The following is a 19778-nucleotide window of genomic DNA, read 5'->3' as shown; positions in this document are numbered from 1 at the left end:
AATTTTTCCTTATTATTTCATTGAATACAGTTTTAAACCCAGCTTCTCTTTCTGTACCTTCTGGAACTCCCATAACTCTTATATGTGGCTTTTTAATAGTGTCTCTTAATTCTTTAGTACTTTGTTGATCTTGACCCTGCTCCACTGCCAGATTTTTGATTGTTTCTCCATTGTAACAAGAAATGTCTTCCAATTCTGAGATTGTTTCTTCTTCCTTTTTTTTAAGATTTATTTTATTTTCATTACAAATTCAGATATACAGAGAGGAGGAGAGACAGAGAGGAAGATCTTCTGTCCGGTGATTCACTCTCCAAATGAGTGCAGTGGCTGGTGCTGCACCGATCCAAAGACAAGGGCCAGGAGCTCTTCCTGGTCTCCCACATGGGTGCAGGGTCCCAAGGCTTTGGGCCATCCTTGACTGCTTTCCCAGGCCACAAGCAGGGAGCTGGATGGAAAGTGGAGCTGCCGGGATTAGAACCGGCATCCATATGGGATCCCAGCCTGTTCAAGGCGAGGACTTTAGCTGCCACACCACGCTGCCAGGCCCGAGATTGTTTCTTCTGCCTCATTCATTCTATTAAGAATTTCCACTGAATTTTTAATTTGCTGTGTTGTATCTTTCATTTCTAATATTTCTGCTTGATTTTGTTTCAGTGTTGCTATTTCCTGTGTGACATATTCCGTAAGTTCCTGAATGTGCTTCTCGTTGTTGACAAGAACATTTATAACAAGTTTTTAAAGTTCTTTATCCTTTTTCCCGATGTATTCCTCAGTTAACTGTGAGGTTGACAAGGGCTTTTGCTCCTTTGCAGGGGAGTCTTCAGTCATATTCATTGTGCCTTTGCCTTTTCTTTTGCTCTTGGTCATTGTATTTCTGGTTAGCAGGCTCTTCTCCTGGGGGCAGGTTTCTCAGCTTTGTCATCCAGAGGTCTACAGTTCTGTTTTACTTATTGTGGTTGGTAGTCAGTTCTTTATTTGCAGTCACTTGTGCCACTTACTCCAGTGATTTCCAGGTCTGGATTCTTACATTAGACTTCCACCATGGTCTCCATAGCCCCAGCTTCTGATTCATCAGTCTCTACCTCCTGTGGTCTCATACTGTAACTGCACTGTTGTCTGTACAACCTTTCTCCCACTTCTGATTTGAGCAGTTCCCAGGGTTAGGGAGACACCAGGTGCCCTAAATAACTAGGTTGTTAGTGGTGCTGATCTTGCTGGAACCTGCTGGCCATTAGTTCTAAGGACTACCTGGACCTATTTTGACCCATAGAGTGCCAAAGTTGGTATTATTTTAAAAAGAGAAAAAGGCACATGAATTTCTAGAACGTTCATATGTGTGAATATACAGCATGCAATTCATTTTGGGAGTATGTGGATTGGTTTTTGTATTTCCCTCTGAATTTCTTCCACTGTTGGTGCTGAGTCACTTTTGCTGGCTCTCTTAAATGTTAAACTTAAATGTGGATGATGCTATAGGAATTTTGTAGCACCAACTCTAAATCTAGTTGGTAGAATTTTTTTTTTTAAGATTTGTATTTTGAATTTGATGCTTCTGAAGAAAAATAGAGAATTTTAAAAAACTGTATGAAGGGAACCAATTTCGTGGATTCATAGATACAGCATTAAGAACATCTAGACACTTCTCACCATACCCTCATTCTCCCTCCACCTTCTCTCCTCCTTCTTATTTTTCTTTTATTTCTTAATGACATACTTTTAGTTTTCTTTATAATCATAAGCTTAACTTCCCACCAAATAAAGAATTCAACAAGAAATAAATAGAAAACCACTGCTTCTGAAGTGTGTAGTCATATAAACTATAATTTAATCTCAAAATGTCACTTTGAAATTTTTTAGAAACAAAAAATGCTACATAAAGAAGGATGAAAGTATGATTATATAATTTATCCTCACAGTTTAAACTGATATGGAAATGTAGTATTACCTACTAATGAGCTTCCTTATATCTAAATGATTCAAGTATAGGTCTTACTGTTTATCTATAGCTCTCATTTGTGGTTAAAGAAAGTTATGGGTCTTAATATAATGACTTCAATAATGTGAGTAAAATTTTGACTTGTAGCAAATCAATAATTTTGTGATGTCAACAATTGTTGATGTGTTAATCTTCCTATGTCATAAAACCTACTAAGAAGTCAAAGTAAGTCTTGGGAATCAAATTTGTACATCTGTAATTCAGGGAAAATTTTAAAGATATATGGATGATAAGGAGAGATTAGTGGATATTGAATTGTTTCTGGAGTCAAAACAGCCTAGTTTTTCTGACCTTCAATAAGTCATCTATCACAAATCACATGAATTAAACCTTTGTATATAGTTTTTAACTGTCTTCACAACATTTCTGGAAGTATACTAGGTGTTTTATCAAATAATGTGACTGTACAAAGATGCCTTAGGCAGTTGAAATCCATATTTACACAGCATGCCAAAAGATTGTGGATACAGATTGTGGATACAGTATTTACTAAATTATTTGAAGACCAAGGATCAAAGTGTGCATATTTATGTCCAGTATTCTAAAAATTCCCTGAAAAGATACTGTTTATTCTCTACATACTAGTTCCCAGGCATCTGAATTTTCAAAGTATATGCATTTTTATGAACTATATTTTTGTCTCCCTTAATTTATCCATATTCTTTCTATTTAAAATGAAAAATGCTGTTTATTTTTAAATTTTTTAATCTTATATTTAGCTTGGTTTATTTGAATAGAAAAGGAGACATCTTAACTTAAAAAATAAAGTTTCAAAGGGCCAGGGCGCAATAGCCTAATGGCTAAATTCTTGCTTTGTTTGCCCTGGGATCCAATATGGGCATTGGCTCATATCCTGGCTGCTCCACTTCCCTTCTAGCTCCCGGCTGTGGCCTTGGAAAGCAGTGAAGGACGACCCAAAGCCATGGGATCCTGCACCCATGTGGGAGACCTAGAAGAAGTTTCTGGCTCCTGGCTTCAGTTTAGTTCAGCTCTGGCCATTGAAACCACTGGGGAGTGAACAAGCAAACAGAAGATCTTTCTCTCTATCTCTCTTTTTCTTTGTAAATCTGACTTTCTAACAAAAATAAATAAAAATTTTTTAAAGAAAGGTTTCATAAAACCTCTTTGTCAATCTTCAGAAATCATGACACATAGCTTAATTTATTTAGTGTAAATAATAGGAAAATCATCAATCTGTTAACTTTATAAAGAAAAATTTTAAGGAAAAGTCAAATGATATGATGTCAGGTGATTAAGTCCCATCTTTCCAAGTCTCTCCATTATGCATGCATTTTTTATGGTTAGCCTAAAATATTTATTTATAAATACCCATGCAAATGGATGAAGGAGAGAATAAATGTAATGCTTCATAACTAACATTTTTGAAAATCATCAAATATCATTATATTTCTTGTTAAAGTAAGACGGTAAATATCATGAATGGTTTTGTTCTGAAGTTTTCCTTGAGTCTTAACTCTCTTATGTTATTGGTCAGGCGCCAACAGAGAAGAAATAACAAAGCATTGGGATTGGTTGGAACAAAATATCATGAAGACTTTATCTGTGTTTGATTCAAATGAAGATATTACTAATTTTGTACAAGGAAAGATAAGAGTAAGTGGCATAGATGTATTTTGCAGATGGAATATAAAATCTAATCCTTTTATATGATGGTCAGGTGTCAGATGGAAAGTTATTTTACTGGCACCTTTCAAGACTGGTAGAAACCCACAACTCTATTCCAGAATCAGCACTGGTGCCCTTGTGATATTTTTCTGTCAATACTCTTTGAGTTTGGAATTTGAATAAGCCCTTTGTTTATTAGAAAGATGATATTTAGCAGCTGTATTGGGGTAACTGCTTGTGAGGCCTTAGAAAAAAAGGAGTGCAAAATTGAGGAAAATCAGGTCAGCTCTCTCCTAAGATGATCTCTGTGTGAACACATTTATAAATATAACACATGGACCTGTACAGAAATATAGAGTTGAATAAATTCAACTGTTTAGACTGAAGTACCTGAAATGTATCTTTCTTGGGAATGATTATGGATTTTCAGAAAGTATTTTGTCTCCTTTAGGGATTAATTGCTGAAGAAGGAAAACAGTCTTTTGCAAAAGAAGATGATCCTGAGAAATTTCGTGAAGCTCTTTTGAAATTTGAAAAGTGCTTTGGTTTACCAGAGCAGGAGAAGTTGGTGACCTATTATTCTTGCAGTTATTGGAAAGGACGAGTTCCTTGTCAGGGATGGCTTTACCTGAGCACCAACTTCCTGAGCTTCTATTCTTTTTTGTTGGGATCAGAAAGTAAGTAATTTCTCTTGCTGCCATAGCTTTGAACTTGCTGACTGACCTATCAATTCTGGTGGTGTTAGGTTGTATATAAAGTAATAAGACTGTTACTAAAGATAATTAAAATGTACATTAAAGTTTTTGTTTCAGGGCCTGGTGTGGTAGCCTAGTGGTTAAAGTCCTCACCTTGAACAGACAGGGATCCCATATGGGCACTGGTTCTAATCCTGGCGGCCCCACTTCCCATCCAGCTCCTTGCTGTGGTTTGGAAAAGTTGTCCAGGACAGCCCAACACTTTGGGACCCTGCACCCATGTGGGAGACCCAGAAGAAGCTCCACACTCCTGGCTTCGGATATGCTCAGCTCCGGCTGCTGTGGCCTCTTAGGGAGTGAATCAGTGAATGGGAAGATCTTCCTCTCTGTATATCTGACTTTCCAATAAAAACAAATAAATCTTTTTTTAAAAAGTTTTTGTTTCGTCTAGAGAAAGAACCCTCATAAGACTTGTTACTTAATATGGAACCATTAGAAGTGTATATATGATGTCCTGCATATTGTGGGACATGAATGATTATTAAATACTAATGAAAAAATTGTTAAATGGTGACAACAGTCTGGCATGTAACTATTTACTTTCCCTTATGATTGACTGCCTGTTTGCTTAAGTCCATATTTTCTTTTAAAGATTTTTATTTTATTGTATTGAAAGTCAGAGTTAAAGACAGAAAAAGAGAGTGGGGGGAGGGAAAACAAAGAGGTCTTCATTCCCCAAATGGCTGCAGCAGCCAGAGCTGGGCTGGTCCAGAGCTGGGAACCAGGAGTTTCTTCGGGGTCTCCCGTGTGGGTGGAGGGGCTCAAGGTTTTGAGGCATTCTCTGCTACTTTGCTATATCAATAGCAGGGAGCTGGATCTGAAGTAGAGCAGCTGGGAAGTGAACCATTACCCATATGGGATACTGACACCACAGGCAGAAGATTAGCTTGCTGTGTCACCACACCAGCCCCTTCAGTTCATGTTTTAAACAAGCAAATGTAAGTACAATACTTAATACTTAAAATGGCCCACTTTTAAGTGTGTAGCCACAAAAAAGAATTAAATAATGTATAGTATTTGTACAAACTTACTTTTATATCAGTGATTATATAATTGTGGAGATTTAAGTATCAAATCAGAAAATTTTGTTTTTAAAATTTTTATGTATTCCTAAAATCATTTTTAGAAATTCTAATTCAAAATTTTAACAAATCTTAGCAGAAAGATGGATTTTAGCTTTGTTAGAATTCAATTAGGACATGTGTAATTGTTTACAATGTAGCCAAAATGACTTTGCCTTTTTTATATGTTTATGCATCAATTAACAAGTCATATGTATTATCAACTTCTACCTTACTCAAGACTGCTTAAGCCCCCCACTTTGGTTTTTTTAAATATGCATTTAAATGTTTGCCTCACTTAATTTTAGTATTTTTGGTATATTACTCTCTAAATTTTGATGCCATAAATTTTCATTTTCGTTATTTTAGTGGTTCATAGAGTTTATCAAGCTGTTCATGCTTCCAAAAATTTCCTTAGTGAATACAAATCAATTTTGGAAATTCAATCATAGCTGCTTTTAACTTTTTCTTTTAGTAAAACTCATTATTTCCTGGGATGCCATCTCAAAACTTGAGAAGACTTCAAATGTCTTACTGACAGAAAGTATTCATGTGTGTGCCCAAGGGGAGAATCACTATTTTTCGATGTTTTTACACATTAATGAAACATACCTTCTCATGGAACAGCTGGCAAACTATGCCGTACGAAGACTTTTTGATAAGGAAACATTTGATAATGACCCAATCCTTGATGATCCTCTACAAATCACCAAAAGGTACTGAAAGCTCAATATTTATCTTTCAAAGTGTTGTTTGACTGTAGATCAATCGCATTGATATGAAATTTAACTGTTCTGTGTTTCATGATACTTTTTCCTTTTTACTTTGGAGTTTATCAGTCTTGGGTGTTGTGTGTGTGTTTTATGTGTCTGTGTATGTGTGCATGTGTGTAGTTATTGAGAATCAGATAGGAACTTCTTTGGAGTGATTTTTTTGTTTGTTTTTGTTTGTTTTGTTTTTTTAAGAAAAGTAGATATTTGCACTAAGAGAAGGAGTGATTACACTAGCTCTATGTTTCTCTGAGTAGTCCAACACTGTTTCAGGACTGACATTGTTAAGCATATTGTTTATTTTTAAAAAAGATGTATTTATTTTTATTGGAAAGTCAGATATAGAGAGAGGAGGAGAAACAGAGAGGAACATCTTCCAGCTGTTGATTTACTCCCCAAGTGGCCGCAATAGCTGGTGCTGAGCTGATTCAAAGACAGGAGCCAGGAGTTTTTTCTGGGTCTCCCACATGGGTGCAGGTCCCAAGGCCTTGGGCCATCCTGGGCTGCTTTCCCAGGACACAAGCAGGGAGCTGGATGGGTAGTGGGGCCGTTGGAACACAAACCAGCGCTCATATGGGATCCCAGTGCATTCAAGGCAAAGACCCCAGCCTCAAGGCTACTACACTGGGCCCATATTCTTTATTATTTTAAGATTATCCATAGGCAGCATAATTTTTTATAAAGAGCCAAGATAGTAGAGTCAGTGGAGCATGGACTTCAGCACGAGAGGAAAGCAACCCTCAGACAGGGTGTCTCAGAACCTCAGCTTCCTCATCTTTCACATGTACCTCAGAGGACATTGAAGAGGAATGAGGTCAACGTGTAAAAGCACTTGGTGAATTATCAGACTCTAAGCAAATGTTGATCCTACTAGTGCTAACAATGAAAGTTATCCATCTGATAGCTATTTGTCACTATATTTGGTTTGCTGAAATTGACCAGCATCTTTTCATTCTACTCAGCATTCATGTCAGTTGGCTGCAGCAAGCATGCCAAAGGGAGGGGGCGAGGATAGGATCCAGAAATAGCTAGTGAATGCAGCCACTAGTAAGGAGGAAGAGGGTATAGGTTGCATGGGAACTTGTAAGAAGAACCTGAGCCAGAGATCTATGAACAAACCAGAACAAGTGACCTTGGAGGGTTGAGTAATTAAATAACCCCGATTAGGTACAGTTCTTCCTCTTATTCCCAAACTATTTCTAACACTCATATACATAAGAATTCCTTTGTGCACCTGGCTGTCTTTCTGGAAATTAGATCATTAAGGTGAAATTTTTTCACATTTTTGTTACCAAAAGTAGGTCTCAGTATGCATGGTTTATGAATAGAATGTCATAAAGATTAAAAATCGTGTTTGTGTTACAGTTGACATTCCTTTTGTGATTCATTCCTGGGTGGTTACCAAAAACAAATTCATCAGCTGTTTTATTTTCCCTAAAATGACCTCTCAAAGTCCCCCTCTAGCAGTACATTTTTTCATTACTAAGTTTATATTTAAGTGAAATCTAGCAAAGCCATTGTCTCTGTGGATTTTTAAGGGAGGCCTTGGAAAGCAATATATATATTTACATTTCCTCTTCTAGTAAATTAGAAAGAACAACAGCTTGTAAGATTTAGTCTCCAAAAGACTGTTTCTAATAATGGATTTTTTTTTAATGCTCTCTGCGTATTGCTTTTGTGTGATTTTTGTAAATTTAAACAATGCAGGGACTTAATAATTATAGTTACATTTACTGGATATCTTTCCAAGATCTTTAATGTAAGGATTTGAAAATATTTGCAAAAAAACATGAATGGGATTGGACATGGCATATTGTTCTAGATTACTTCTTTCCCCGTACAATGATGTGTCTTAAGCACCTCTCCATTTACTTAAATGACCTCATCTTCATAAATACTGAGTTAACCCATGAAATTACAACTTAAGTGATAAGAAAATTGACATGAGTTTCTGCTCATATTTCTTAGAACTCTTTTTGAAAGACATGATGAAGAATGATAGAGTCACACATTTATGCAGAAAGAATAAGTTTCATTTTAAATTTGGGGGATTTGATTTAGGGCTCGCATAATTCACTCACTACATAGCCAAGATGGAATCGCTGCTTCGTACAAGTATTTAGTGCTGCAAAGACAAATAGTTCTATTTTAGCCATTGCCTTTTGTTTATATATTTATGTATCAGTTAATAAGTCATCTGTATTTATCAACACCTATCCCATGCCCAACACTGCACAAGCCTCTAGTTTGGAATTTTTCTAAACATTCATTTAAATATTTGCCTTACTAAATTTTAATATATTTTTAAAGTATGTATTTTATTTTCATTGGAAAGTCAGATATACAGAGAGGAGGAGAGACAGAGAGGAAGATCTTCCATCCATTGATTCATTCCCTAAGCAGCTGCAACTATTGGAGCCAATCCAATCTGAAGCCAGGAGTCCAGAGCTTCTTCTGGGTGTCCCACGCAGGTGCAGGGTCCCAAGGCTTTGAATCATCCTCCACTGCTTTCCCAGGCCACAAGCAGGGAGCCAGATGGGAAGCAGGGCTGCCGGGATTATACCCAGCATCCATGTGGCTTCCTGGTGCATGCAAGGTGAGGATCCCAGCCGCTAGGCTACTGTGCTGGGCCCTAATATTTTTTATAGACTACTCTTCCTCTTTTGATACCATAAAATTTTCATTATTTTTGCCCGGTGCGGTGGCCTAGCAGCTAAAGTCCTCGCCTTGAATGCGCCGGGATCCCATATGGGCACCGGTTCTAATCCCGGCAGCTCCACTTCTCATCCAGCTCCCTGCTTGTGGCCTGGGAAGGCAGTAGAGGACAGCCCAACGCTTTGGGACCCTGCACCCGTGTGGGAGACCCAGAAGAGGTTCCTGGCTCCTGGCTTCGGATCTGCATAGCATCGGCTATTGCGCGCACTTGGGGAGTGAATCATCGGAGGAAGATCTTCCTCTCTGTCTCTCCTCTTCTCTGTATATCTGACTTTCCAATAAATAAATAAATCTTTAAAAAAATTTTTTCATTATTTTATTTTGTTTATTCTGAATCACTATTTTGTTTCCAAGACGTGAACATTATTATTTCTCAATGTGATTTCAGGCAGGATAATATATTAATAATACATAATAGTAGTTGTCTGTAATGGTAAGTCAACCCTTGATAGATGGTTTGAAGGTCTGTGTCATGTCTATTTTGTTCATTTTAATCTGCTAATAAAACCAGAATGGCAAAATAAGTAAGTAAAATGAGTCTTTAAGGAATCAGTGTATTCTTCAGTGTTAAAATTTGTTGAAGAATATAGCATTCAATCTGTGCTTTAGAGTACATTTAGGTTAATACATGCATGTGCACACTTTAGAACTCATTTAAAACCCATCCTTTTTCTTCTTTCCTATAGAGGCCTAGAAAATCGAGCCCACAGTGAGCAATTTATTGCCTTTTTTAGACTGCCCAAAGAAGAGACTTTGAAAGAAGTACATGAATGTTTCTTATGGGTACCATTCATCCACTTTAACATGCATGGAAAAATGTGCATCTCAGACAACTATATCTGCTTTGCTAGCCAGGATGGCAACCTATGTAGTCTAATCATTCCATTACGAGAGGTAATGTAAAATTGGCTACACAGTGGCAGTTTTTCCATTTGAAAATGTTGTCATTAACAGAATAAAGTGTCTTTTAATTCTGTAAATAAAACTTTGAATGAGCTCAATATGCAATACTTTATAGTAATTTAAAATAATACTTTTTAAAGTTTATTGTTGCAGGTGCACTTCTGAAAGTTCATGGAAATAGAATAAAAGGATGCAGTAATTTTGGTGCAAAAAAAACTTTGAAGTTTGAGACCGGCACTGTGGTGTAGCAAGCTAAGCTCCCGCCTGTGTACTAGCATCCGATATAGTCCCTGGTCCAAATGCCAGCAGCTCCACTACCAAGCCAGCTCCCTGCTAATGGTCTAGGGAGGCAACAGAGAAGAACCCAAGTTCTTAGACCCCTGCACCGATATGGGAGACCCAGCAGAGGCTCCTGGCTCCTGGCTTTGGATCAGCCTAATTCTGGCTGTTGTGACCATTTGGGAAGTGAACCAACAGATAGAAGATCTCTCTCTGTTTGTAACTATGCCTTTCAAATAAAAACAAATAAATAAATTAAGCTTCATGCATATTATGGGAAAACTATGCACAGGTTTCAACATTTTTTAAAACCAAAGTAAACATATGTTTTATTTTTACTTTTTTATGGACATTTTGGAGCACCCTTTCCCCTCTGAGATCTTCTGAGCTCCTTTCAGTAAAACCTTACAGCTCTTCCAATGTGAAAGTACAAAAAAAAAAATGTAAAAGCCAAATAAAGGCTTAGGGTGATTACACAAATGGAGCTTAACTATTCAGATATTTATGACACTGATACAAAAACTTAGACTATCACATGTGATTTACTTGAGCAGATAGAATAGAATTTATAGCTTCTGTGTAATTTAGCCATAAAGGATTGGCATTCAGCCCTGGATTTTTATATTTGTAGTGTCAATCTGAAGAACTACGCATTTGCAAAGTGAAGTAACTTACGCTGAATGAACTTGTTTTCATTGGAACAAGACTAGTACTCAGATTCTGTTACTTAAAACATTATGGACCAAAGCTTTTAGCCACAAAAGAGTTAGACAAACATATTTGACCTGAACTTATCAATAATAAGGAAAACTTCAATTTACTTGTGTATGTTTCCACCCCCAGGTCTTAGTTGTAGACAAGACAGATGATTCCAGCAAGTCTGTCATTATTAGCATCAAAGGAAAAACTGCTTTTCGCTTCAGTGAAGTTAAAGACTTTGAGCAACTTGTGGCAAAACTCAGGCTCAAGTGTTGCACGACTTCAGCTCAACACCATGATGTCAGCACAGAGGTAATTATATAGCACGCACATTAGTTTGAAAGAGAGCTTTCTGTTTAGTGGGGTTTGTTCTTTGGGAAGGGTTTCATCAGTACTTTTCCTATTCAGACCTAGATTTACTCTTTAAAAATAAGGAATTTAAAGAAATTATATTATCTAGGTTACATAATAACACAGAAGTGAGAATTAAAGACTGTTCTTTTACAGAATCTGTGTTTTTTAAAAAAAGTTATAACTTGATCTTTCTATATTAACTTCATTATATAAACACATAGCTTGTCTTTTAACAATTCAAACTGTATTTGAGAATTCAAGAAGGCCTTGACAAAGGACTCTTTTAAAGGACAATTTTAAATGTCTGAGTGTCTTTTATTTAGACGATCTGGCCCAAAGAAAAATAATGTCATGTCTATTTGATAGCAAAAATATAAAAGACAGCAAATACTGTTAGTAAAAATGACTAGGAGCTTGATTTTAATAGTTAATATTTAATTTTAATTTAGTATTAATTAATAATTCATCATAAAAGTGCACACAAGTAGGATTTTAATGAATTTGTTTTTCTATGTCCAGAAACTGGTATCAAATTTTAACTTTATACATTAATTGAAACTTCAGTGAAAAATCAACATTGGCTTTCCTGGATAAATGATTTTATTTTTACTGGAGTATAAATCCTTGGCCATTCTCTAAAGCAGTGAATGAAAATAATATGCTAAGCTGCTTATAATGCATTATTGGTAAGGTTAAATTTCCCTTTACTAATAAAAAAGTACAATGAAAACATATAATTAAAATATATGTGAGTCATTTTACTTCTAGACACAGAACATACACATTGTCCACCAAACATTTTCTGCCCCAAATTAATTTTCTCTCATTCTCTTTCAGTATTTACTTTAGTTTTTCCTTAGTATATGCCTTAGTTTCATTTCATGATGAGAATAGAATCTGGTTCGTTTTTTAAGTTTCTCCACCATTCTCCCATGCTCTTTGTTATATCACTGTTTTTGTCCCTATTTCATTTTTAGATTAAATCTCTATACTAGATATTTCCCTCTTCAGAACTTGGAGAGGAAAATTTTCCTGAAGACTTATTAGCTAATTAAAACTAATTAGCTTATTGTTTCAAAATGAGTTTACCATCTTCCAGATATGGAGCGGGAGACTTTAAAAAGTTTATGGAAAGTGGAATTAAAAGATCAGTTTATTTTGTTGTCAAAATTTTGAAATCTCTATGCATTTTTTTGCATAATATGCATTCCATGAACTTTTGAAGTTGTCTCATATATCAGAGATTTAAGGTGTTTAAGGTGTGTGTGTGTGTGTGTGTGTAAAACCAGTTGATATATTTGTTTTACTTGGCAAGGTTTCTTTTTTTTTTTTAAGATTGATTTATTTATTGGATAGTCATATATAGAGGAGGAGAGACAGAGAGGAAGATCTTCCGTCCATTGATTTTACTTCCCAAGTGAATGCAACAGCTGGTGCTGCACCAATCTGAAGCCAGGAGCCTGGAACTTCTTCCGGGTCTCCCACACAGGTGCAGGGTCCCAAAGCCTTGGGCCGTCCTCGACTGCTTTCCCAGGCTACAAGCAGGAAGCTGGATGGGAAGTGGAGCTGCCAGGATTAGGCTCCTAGGAGGCTTTGCATTGGCTCAGCTCAGCTCTGATCTGCTCTGGGCATAACGTCCCTTTAGGGGAGTGAGCCAGAGGATTGAAGATCTGTGCTTGAGCCACCTTCCACTGCTTTTCCATGCTCGTGTACAAGAAGCTGGATTGGAGCGAAGCAGGTGGGACTCAAATCACCTCTTTCTGAAATGGGATGCCTGCATTGCAGGTGGTGGCTTAACAATGCAAATTTAAAAACCCAATTTTATTTTTAGAAAAATAGGAAAATTATTTGAATGCACATTTCTCTTGTGAAGGTAAAAAAAATGGCCAATAAGGGCATGAAAGTATTTTAATATCATTAGTCATTAGATCAATACAAATTAAGCTGTAATAAGATACCAGTTTACACACACCAGTTTCCCTGAAATTAAAAAGGTATAGCTGTTGAGGAAGACATATGGGAACTGGAACCTTCGTACATATTGCTATTTGGAATATAAAACACTATAACTGCATTGGAATATGACTTGACAAGTCCTCAAAATGATAAACAGAGTTATTATAAGGCCCAGTCAGTAATCCTCTGCTAGGTACCTACACAAGAAAACTGAAAATGTGTATCCACACAAATCATTGCACGTGATGGTTTAACAGGATTATCCATATTTGCAAAAATGTCTGAAATTAAGCCATCTTCTTTTCTGTCTGCTCTTTATTTTTTTAAGGATTCATTTTTTTATTCTTGAAAGGCAGAATTACAGAGATAGAGGAGAGACAGAGAGGTCATCATCTGCTAGTTCACTAGCCAAATGGCCAAACCGAAGCCTGCAGCCTGGGAATCCATCCAGCTCTCTTGCATGGGTGCAGGGACCCAAGGAATTGAGCCATCTTCCACTGCTTTTCCCTAGTCATTAGTAAGGAGCTTAATCAGAAGTGGAACTTGGTGGATATTCCAATTGTTCCAATAGTGGATACTGGCGTTGACTTAACCCTTTGGGCCACAACACTGGCCTTGTCCCATATATGAAATACTTAGAAACAGAAGTGTTTCAAATTTTGAATGTTTTTTCAGATTTGAAGATATTTTGCATATTTGAAATATTTCCAAAGTTCAAGAAAAATAAAATTGAAAGTTTACTTTGGTATGAAAAATGAACTTTATGCATACTTTTTCCTAATACACATATGAATTATTAAAAGACCCACAAATGCAGATCCCTTCCATTTTTTTGCACCAAAATATACTTATCTTTCAATTTCATTTTTTTAAAGATTTATTTTATTATTTTTTTTATTGGAAAGGCGGATATACAGAGAGGAGAGACAGAGAGGAAGATCTTCCGTCCAATGATTCACTCCCCAAGTGAGCGCAACTGCCGATACTATGATGATCCAAAGCCAGGAGCCTCTTCCGGGTCTCCCACACGGGTGCAGGGTCCCAAAGCTTTTCTGGGTCTCCCACACGGGTGCAGGGTCCCAAAGCTTTGGGCTGTCCTCGACTGCTTTCCCAGGCCACAGGCAGGGAGCTGGAAGGGAAGCGGGGCTGCGGGGATAGAACCGGTACCCATATGGGATCCCGGGGCGTACAAGGTGAGGACCTTAACCACTGCGCCACTGCGCTGGGCCCTCAATTTCATTTTTGAATAAACTTTTTTCAAGAACTCTCATACATAAGAAGGTATCTTGGACTTTATACACATAACCTAAAGGTAATTTTATGTTTTATTTCTTTAAAAATTTTTTTATTTATTTGAAAGACAGTGACAGAGATAGATGGAGAAATGTAGAGAATCTTCCAACTACTGGTTCACTCCCTAAATGACTGCAATGGCCAGGGCTGGGTCAGGTTGAAGCCAGGAGCCTGGAGCTGGGTCTTCCATGTAGTCCAAAGTCCCAAGAGATTGGGCTGTCTTTCACTGTTTTCCCAGGTGCATTAGCAAGGATATGGATCACAAGTGGGCAGCTTCTTACCTCATTATCATTAATTAAAGTCTGTTGTTTATGTTAGGGTTCATTCTTTGTGCTCTGCAGATCGATGGATTTTACCAAATTCATACTGTCATATAAGCTACTGTTACAACAGAATAGTTTCTCAGCCCTGTGCTGTACCTATCCATTCCACTCCCCTCAACTCTGGTGTTCACTGATCTTTCCACTCGCTCTTCAGTGTTGCCTTTTGTTTGCCATTTCTAAGATGTTGCATAGCTGGAAATATGCTGTATATAGACTTTTAAGACTGACTTCTTTCATTTTGCAATATATGTATTTAAGGTTCCTCCACATATTTCTGCAGTTTCAAAACTCATTTGGTAAAAAGTGAGTGAAAGTTCTTTTTGCTTCATATACTTAAGAACACGTGGGGTTGCTGATTTTCTCAATTTCCATAGCTATGAAATTGTGTGTTTTTTAAGACTTATTTATTTCTGTTTGAAAGACAGATTTTTACAAAGAGAAGGAGGTACAGAGAAAAAGATCTTCCATCCACTGATTCACTCCTCAAGTGGCCACACTGGCTGGAGCTGAAACTGACCCAAAGCCAGGATCCAGGAGCCTCCTCTGGGTCTGTCATGCAAGTGCTGGGTCCCAAGGCTTTGGGCTATCTGCTCTGCTGTTTTCCCAGGCCACAAGTAGGGAGCCAGATGGGTATTGGAGGAACTGGGAGACAAACCACATCCCATAGGGGATGCCAGCATGTGCAATGCAAGGATTCAGCCATTATTCCAATGCACTGGGCCCATAATGCTGTTTTAAATTGTAGTTCACTAATGATTTATGATGATGCTGAATTTTTTTAAAGATTCATTTATTTTTATTGGCAAAGAGAGTTACAGAGAGAAGAGACAGAGATCTTTCACCCACTGGCTTACTCCCCAAATGGCTACAATTGCAGGATCTGGGCCCATCTGAAGACAGGAGTCAGGAGTCTCCTCTGGGTTTTTCATGCAAGCACAGGGTCCCAAAGCTTTGGGCCATCCTCAACTGCCTTCCCAGGCCACAAGCAGGTAGCTGGATGGGAAGAGAAGCAGCTGAGACCAAAACTGTTGCTCATTTGGGATATTGGTGCTACAGGTGGAAGCCTAGAGTGCTATACTAACACACCACTGCCTAAATATCTTTCATATGATTGTTTGCCATTTATATCTTCTTTGCTGAGGTGTCTAGATGTTTTCCCATTTTTAGCAGGTCTTTTAGTTTTCAGGTTTAGTCTCCTTAAATGAATTGGTAATAGTTGTTTTGTTGTTATTGTTGTTGTTCTTTGTTTATAGGATCAAACTAGTGGGCCTGATTGGGAATGTTTTATATAGGTTTCTTTAAGAATATCATTTTTTTAAAAAAGTTGTTAAGCTTTACTTTTTAACACATTATTACTCAAGTCAGTACAACTTAGTCATTTAATGATGGGTCAGATTTCTTTAGGAATGACTTACATTTTTATGTTTTCACTTTATTTCCCCCCAAGAGTATCTGTGTGTGTGTAAAGGTATACCTTAAACTTCAGGGAGTTTATGAGTCAGGTTTTGCTTAGCTTTCGTTTCATTTTATTCCAGTAAGAATTGAGTGACTAATGTTCTCCCCTAACCATGTTTCTTATAGGCATCTGCCATCTTCTCTGTGCATATGTGCATACTTCTGGAGCCTCAAGAATATGTTGGAAACTTTCCTATTTCCGTGTGATCATCTAGTTCTTCAGAGCTGCCTTTTTTTTTTTTTAAAGTCAGGATTTTGTTTGTCCCAAATGAAGCATCAACCCTAAGCAGCTGTTGGTATAGGAGATTGCTGTGGCTTTCTCTCATGCCCTGCAATAGGACTTTTAGGACTTTTTTTTTTCCATTAAATGACCTGGGAATCAGATCAGATAATGACAACACCCTGGTAATGAAGAGTTTTCCAAGAGCACCTAGTTTGGTCAGAAAACTGACAGTGCTCTGGAGTGGGGCTTTTAAAAAATATTTATTTATTTTTATTACAAAATCATAATACAGCTAGGAGGACAGATTGAGAGGAAGATCTGTCCGTCCAATGATTCACTCCCCAAGCAGCTGCAATGGCCAGAGCTTGGTCTATCTGAAGCCAGGAGCCAGGAACCTTATCTGGGTCTCCCACATGGGCACAGGATCCTAACTGCTTTCCCAGGCTACAAGGAGGGAGCTGGATGGGAAGTGGGGCTGCTAGGATTATAACTGGTGCCCATATGGGATCCCAGTACATATAAGGCGAGGACTTTAGCCACTAGGCTATCACACTGGGCCCATGGGGGTGGGGCTTTAAATTAAGCTCAGAAAGATCCACTGACTGTCACACTGTTCGCTTTCACAGGAGGGAGGTTCGGAGTTGTTTCAAGTTAAAACCCCACGGTTGTGCTGTTCTGACTGCAGTTTGTCTGTTTGTTGAGCAGGCGTCTTTGAATTCATTCTATATACTTGCTTAATTTCTGGTATTCTGAAGATGTGCATTTTGTAAGTTTTGCCAGATTTTATGAGTTTTGTTAGGAGAATCGGTTTCCTGAGGTTCTCCATTTGCCATTCCAGAAGTGAGTTTGTTGGCCTCTCTTATTCTGATGGGAAAACAGCATCTCTGTACTGTTGTGTTCGTATTTCATAGAGATTGTGGTTTACAAGTGACAAGACAAGCAGGCTTTCTTTTTTTCTTGCAGAAAATTTTAAATTCACCCTCAATTACATTCTTTCTTTTTCAGGTTTCTGCTAGTTCTGACTCTGCAGGTCCATCAGATCAGTTTGAGGTGCAGTCTCTGACAAGTCAGAACGAATGTAGCAAAATGGTGAACACTGAAGCCCTAATGACTGTATTCCACCCTCAGAATTTGGAGAATCTTGATTCTAAAATGGTAGGAAAACAAAATGTTTCAACATGTAGTCTGGAACAGTTGATGAAAACCAGTCCCTGAATAGACTACATAGTACCCAAACTGAAAACTTTATGGGGCTTAAAAATATTTTCTGGCTAATACTGTTGTATAGCTTGTTTGGTCTGATCATACACGACCTTTATCAATAATGAATTTAAAAGATGAAGTTGGATAGTGGGCTTTATTTGTGTGGATTTCTAACTGATCTTGAAATGAGGTGCTTTGGGGAGAATGATGGTTCAAAAATTTACTTCCTAAATGTACCATTTTTATATGAGTTTTGAAAACACGTTTTGAAAAAAGATTTATTATTTCTTTTTATTGGAAAGTCAGATTATACAGAGAAGAGGAAAGACAGAGAGGAAGATCTTCTGTCTGCTGATTCACTTCCCTTCCCCCAGTGGCCACAATGGCCAGAGCTGCACTGATCCGAAGCCAGGAGCCAGGAGCCCCTTCCAGATCTGCCCCACAGGTGTGGAGTCCCAAGGCTTTGGGATGTCCTTGACTGCTTTCCCAGGCCACGAGCAGAGTGAGCAGGATGGGAAATGAGGCTGCTGGGACACGAACCAGTGCCCATTTGGGATCCCAGCACGTGCAAGGCAAGGACTGTAGCCACCAGACTACTGTGCCAAGCCCTGAAAACAGTTTATGTATTTAAAAAAGAAACAGAGGCAGGCGGATAGAAGAGTTGATTTTTTTTGTTTGTTTTACTTGTTTGTTTTTCATACTCTGGTTCATTTCTTAAATGCCTGCGACAGCGAGGGCTAGGCCAGGCCAAAGCCTGAAGGCCAGAAGTCAGTGTGAGTCACTCATATAGATTGCAGGGACCCAAGTACTTGAACCATCACCTGCTGCCTTCCATAATGCATGTTAATAGGAGGCTGGCATTGAAAATGGAGCTGGTCTTTTTTGAAATACTTATTTACTTGAAAGAGTTTGAGAGAGAGAGAGAGAGAGAGAGAGAGAGAGAGAGGAATTCTCCATCTGCTGGTTCACTCTCTAAATGACTGCAGTGCCTGGGGCTGGCCCAGAATGAAGGGAGGAGTCCAGAGCTTCATCCAGGTCTCCCAGGTAAGTGCAGGAGCCCAGGTCCTTGTGCCTTCCTCCACTGCTTTCCCAATTTCATTAGTAGGAGCTTGATTGGAATAACAGGGACATAGAACTGCCACTCATTTCAGAGTCCAGTGTCGCAGATCTCTTTTTTGTTGTTGTTGCACATGTCTTCACTGAGATATCAACCTTGGCACTCCAGTAGGAGAGACCAGTGCCCCAAGTAGCATCTTAAACACTAAAATGGCTATTCCATAACACAGAATTAATAAGTTAAATCTATTATGCTTACATGGCTTTTAGATTTATTTAAAAGATTTATTTATTTGGTGTTTGGTGCTGTGGCATAGTACGCTAAGCTTTCACTTAGGGTGCTGGCATACCATATGGCCTGGCTGCTGTACTTCCAATAGACTCCCTGCTTATGGCCAGGGGAAACAGCAGAGAATGCCTCACGTCTTTGGGACACTGCACCCATGTGGAAGACCTGGAAGAAATTCAGATTGGCTCAGCTCTGGCCACTGCAGCTATTTGAGGAGTGAACCAGAAAATGGAAAATCAATCTCTCTCTCTCTTTTACCCCTCCCGCCCCTCCCTCCTTCTCTCTACAACTCTGCCTATCAAATAAAAATAAAATATTTAAAAATGATTTATTTCTTTGAAAGTAAGAATTACAGAGAGATGTAGAGACAGAGAGATCATCCATCCTCTGGTTTACTCTCTAGGTGGCCATTAACAGCTGGGATTGAGCCAGGCCAAAACCAGCAACCAGGAGCTGCCTCTGGGTCTCTCACACGGATGGCAGGGGAACAAACACTTGGGCCCGCATTCTTTGCTTTCCCAGGCTATTGACTGGGAGCTGCATGGAAGTGGAACAGTCAGGTCCTGAACCAGTGCCCAACATTCCAAGTGGTGGCTTTACCTGCTGCATTACTATGCTGGCCCTAAGAATTTTAAATATTTTTGCCAGGACAAGAGTCTAGTGTTTTACCCTTTATGATTAGAGTTTGGCTTCCCATGTTCTTGGATACATAGTTTTTTTTATTTTCACAGTAAAGGGAATAAACATGGGGCTGGCTTTGTAACAGGTAATGCTAGTGCCTATGATGCAGGTGTCCTATAGGAGTGCAGCTACCAGTCTTGG

At 38.3% G+C, this 19778-nt stretch overlaps 1 protein-coding gene across 1 annotated transcript in view; it reads left to right on the top strand.

The window, feature by feature from the left end:
• The window catches only part of TBC1D8B (TBC1 domain family member 8B), a 70304-nt gene that overhangs the window by 22182 nt on the left and 28344 nt on the right, over window positions 1–19778 (top strand). The window contains exons 3-8 of the mRNA XM_040999816.1: window positions 3492–3610; window positions 4074–4299; window positions 5914–6154; window positions 9610–9817; window positions 10949–11116; window positions 17414–17563. Coding sequence (XP_040855750.1) covers window positions 3492–3610; window positions 4074–4299; window positions 5914–6154; window positions 9610–9817; window positions 10949–11116; window positions 17414–17563 — 1112 coding nt within the window. The remainder of the gene's footprint in view (window positions 1–3491; window positions 3611–4073; window positions 4300–5913; window positions 6155–9609; window positions 9818–10948; window positions 11117–17413; window positions 17564–19778) is intronic.

This window comes from Ochotona curzoniae, unplaced genomic scaffold (assembly GCF_017591425.1).
Source record: "Ochotona curzoniae isolate NIBS_2020 unplaced genomic scaffold, NIBS_Ocur_1.0 scaffold_1852, whole genome shotgun sequence".
NCBI lineage: Eukaryota > Metazoa > Chordata > Mammalia > Lagomorpha > Ochotonidae > Ochotona > Ochotona curzoniae.
The sequence above is the reverse complement of the archived record's forward strand: the minus strand, read 5'-3'. Positions and strand labels throughout refer to the sequence as shown.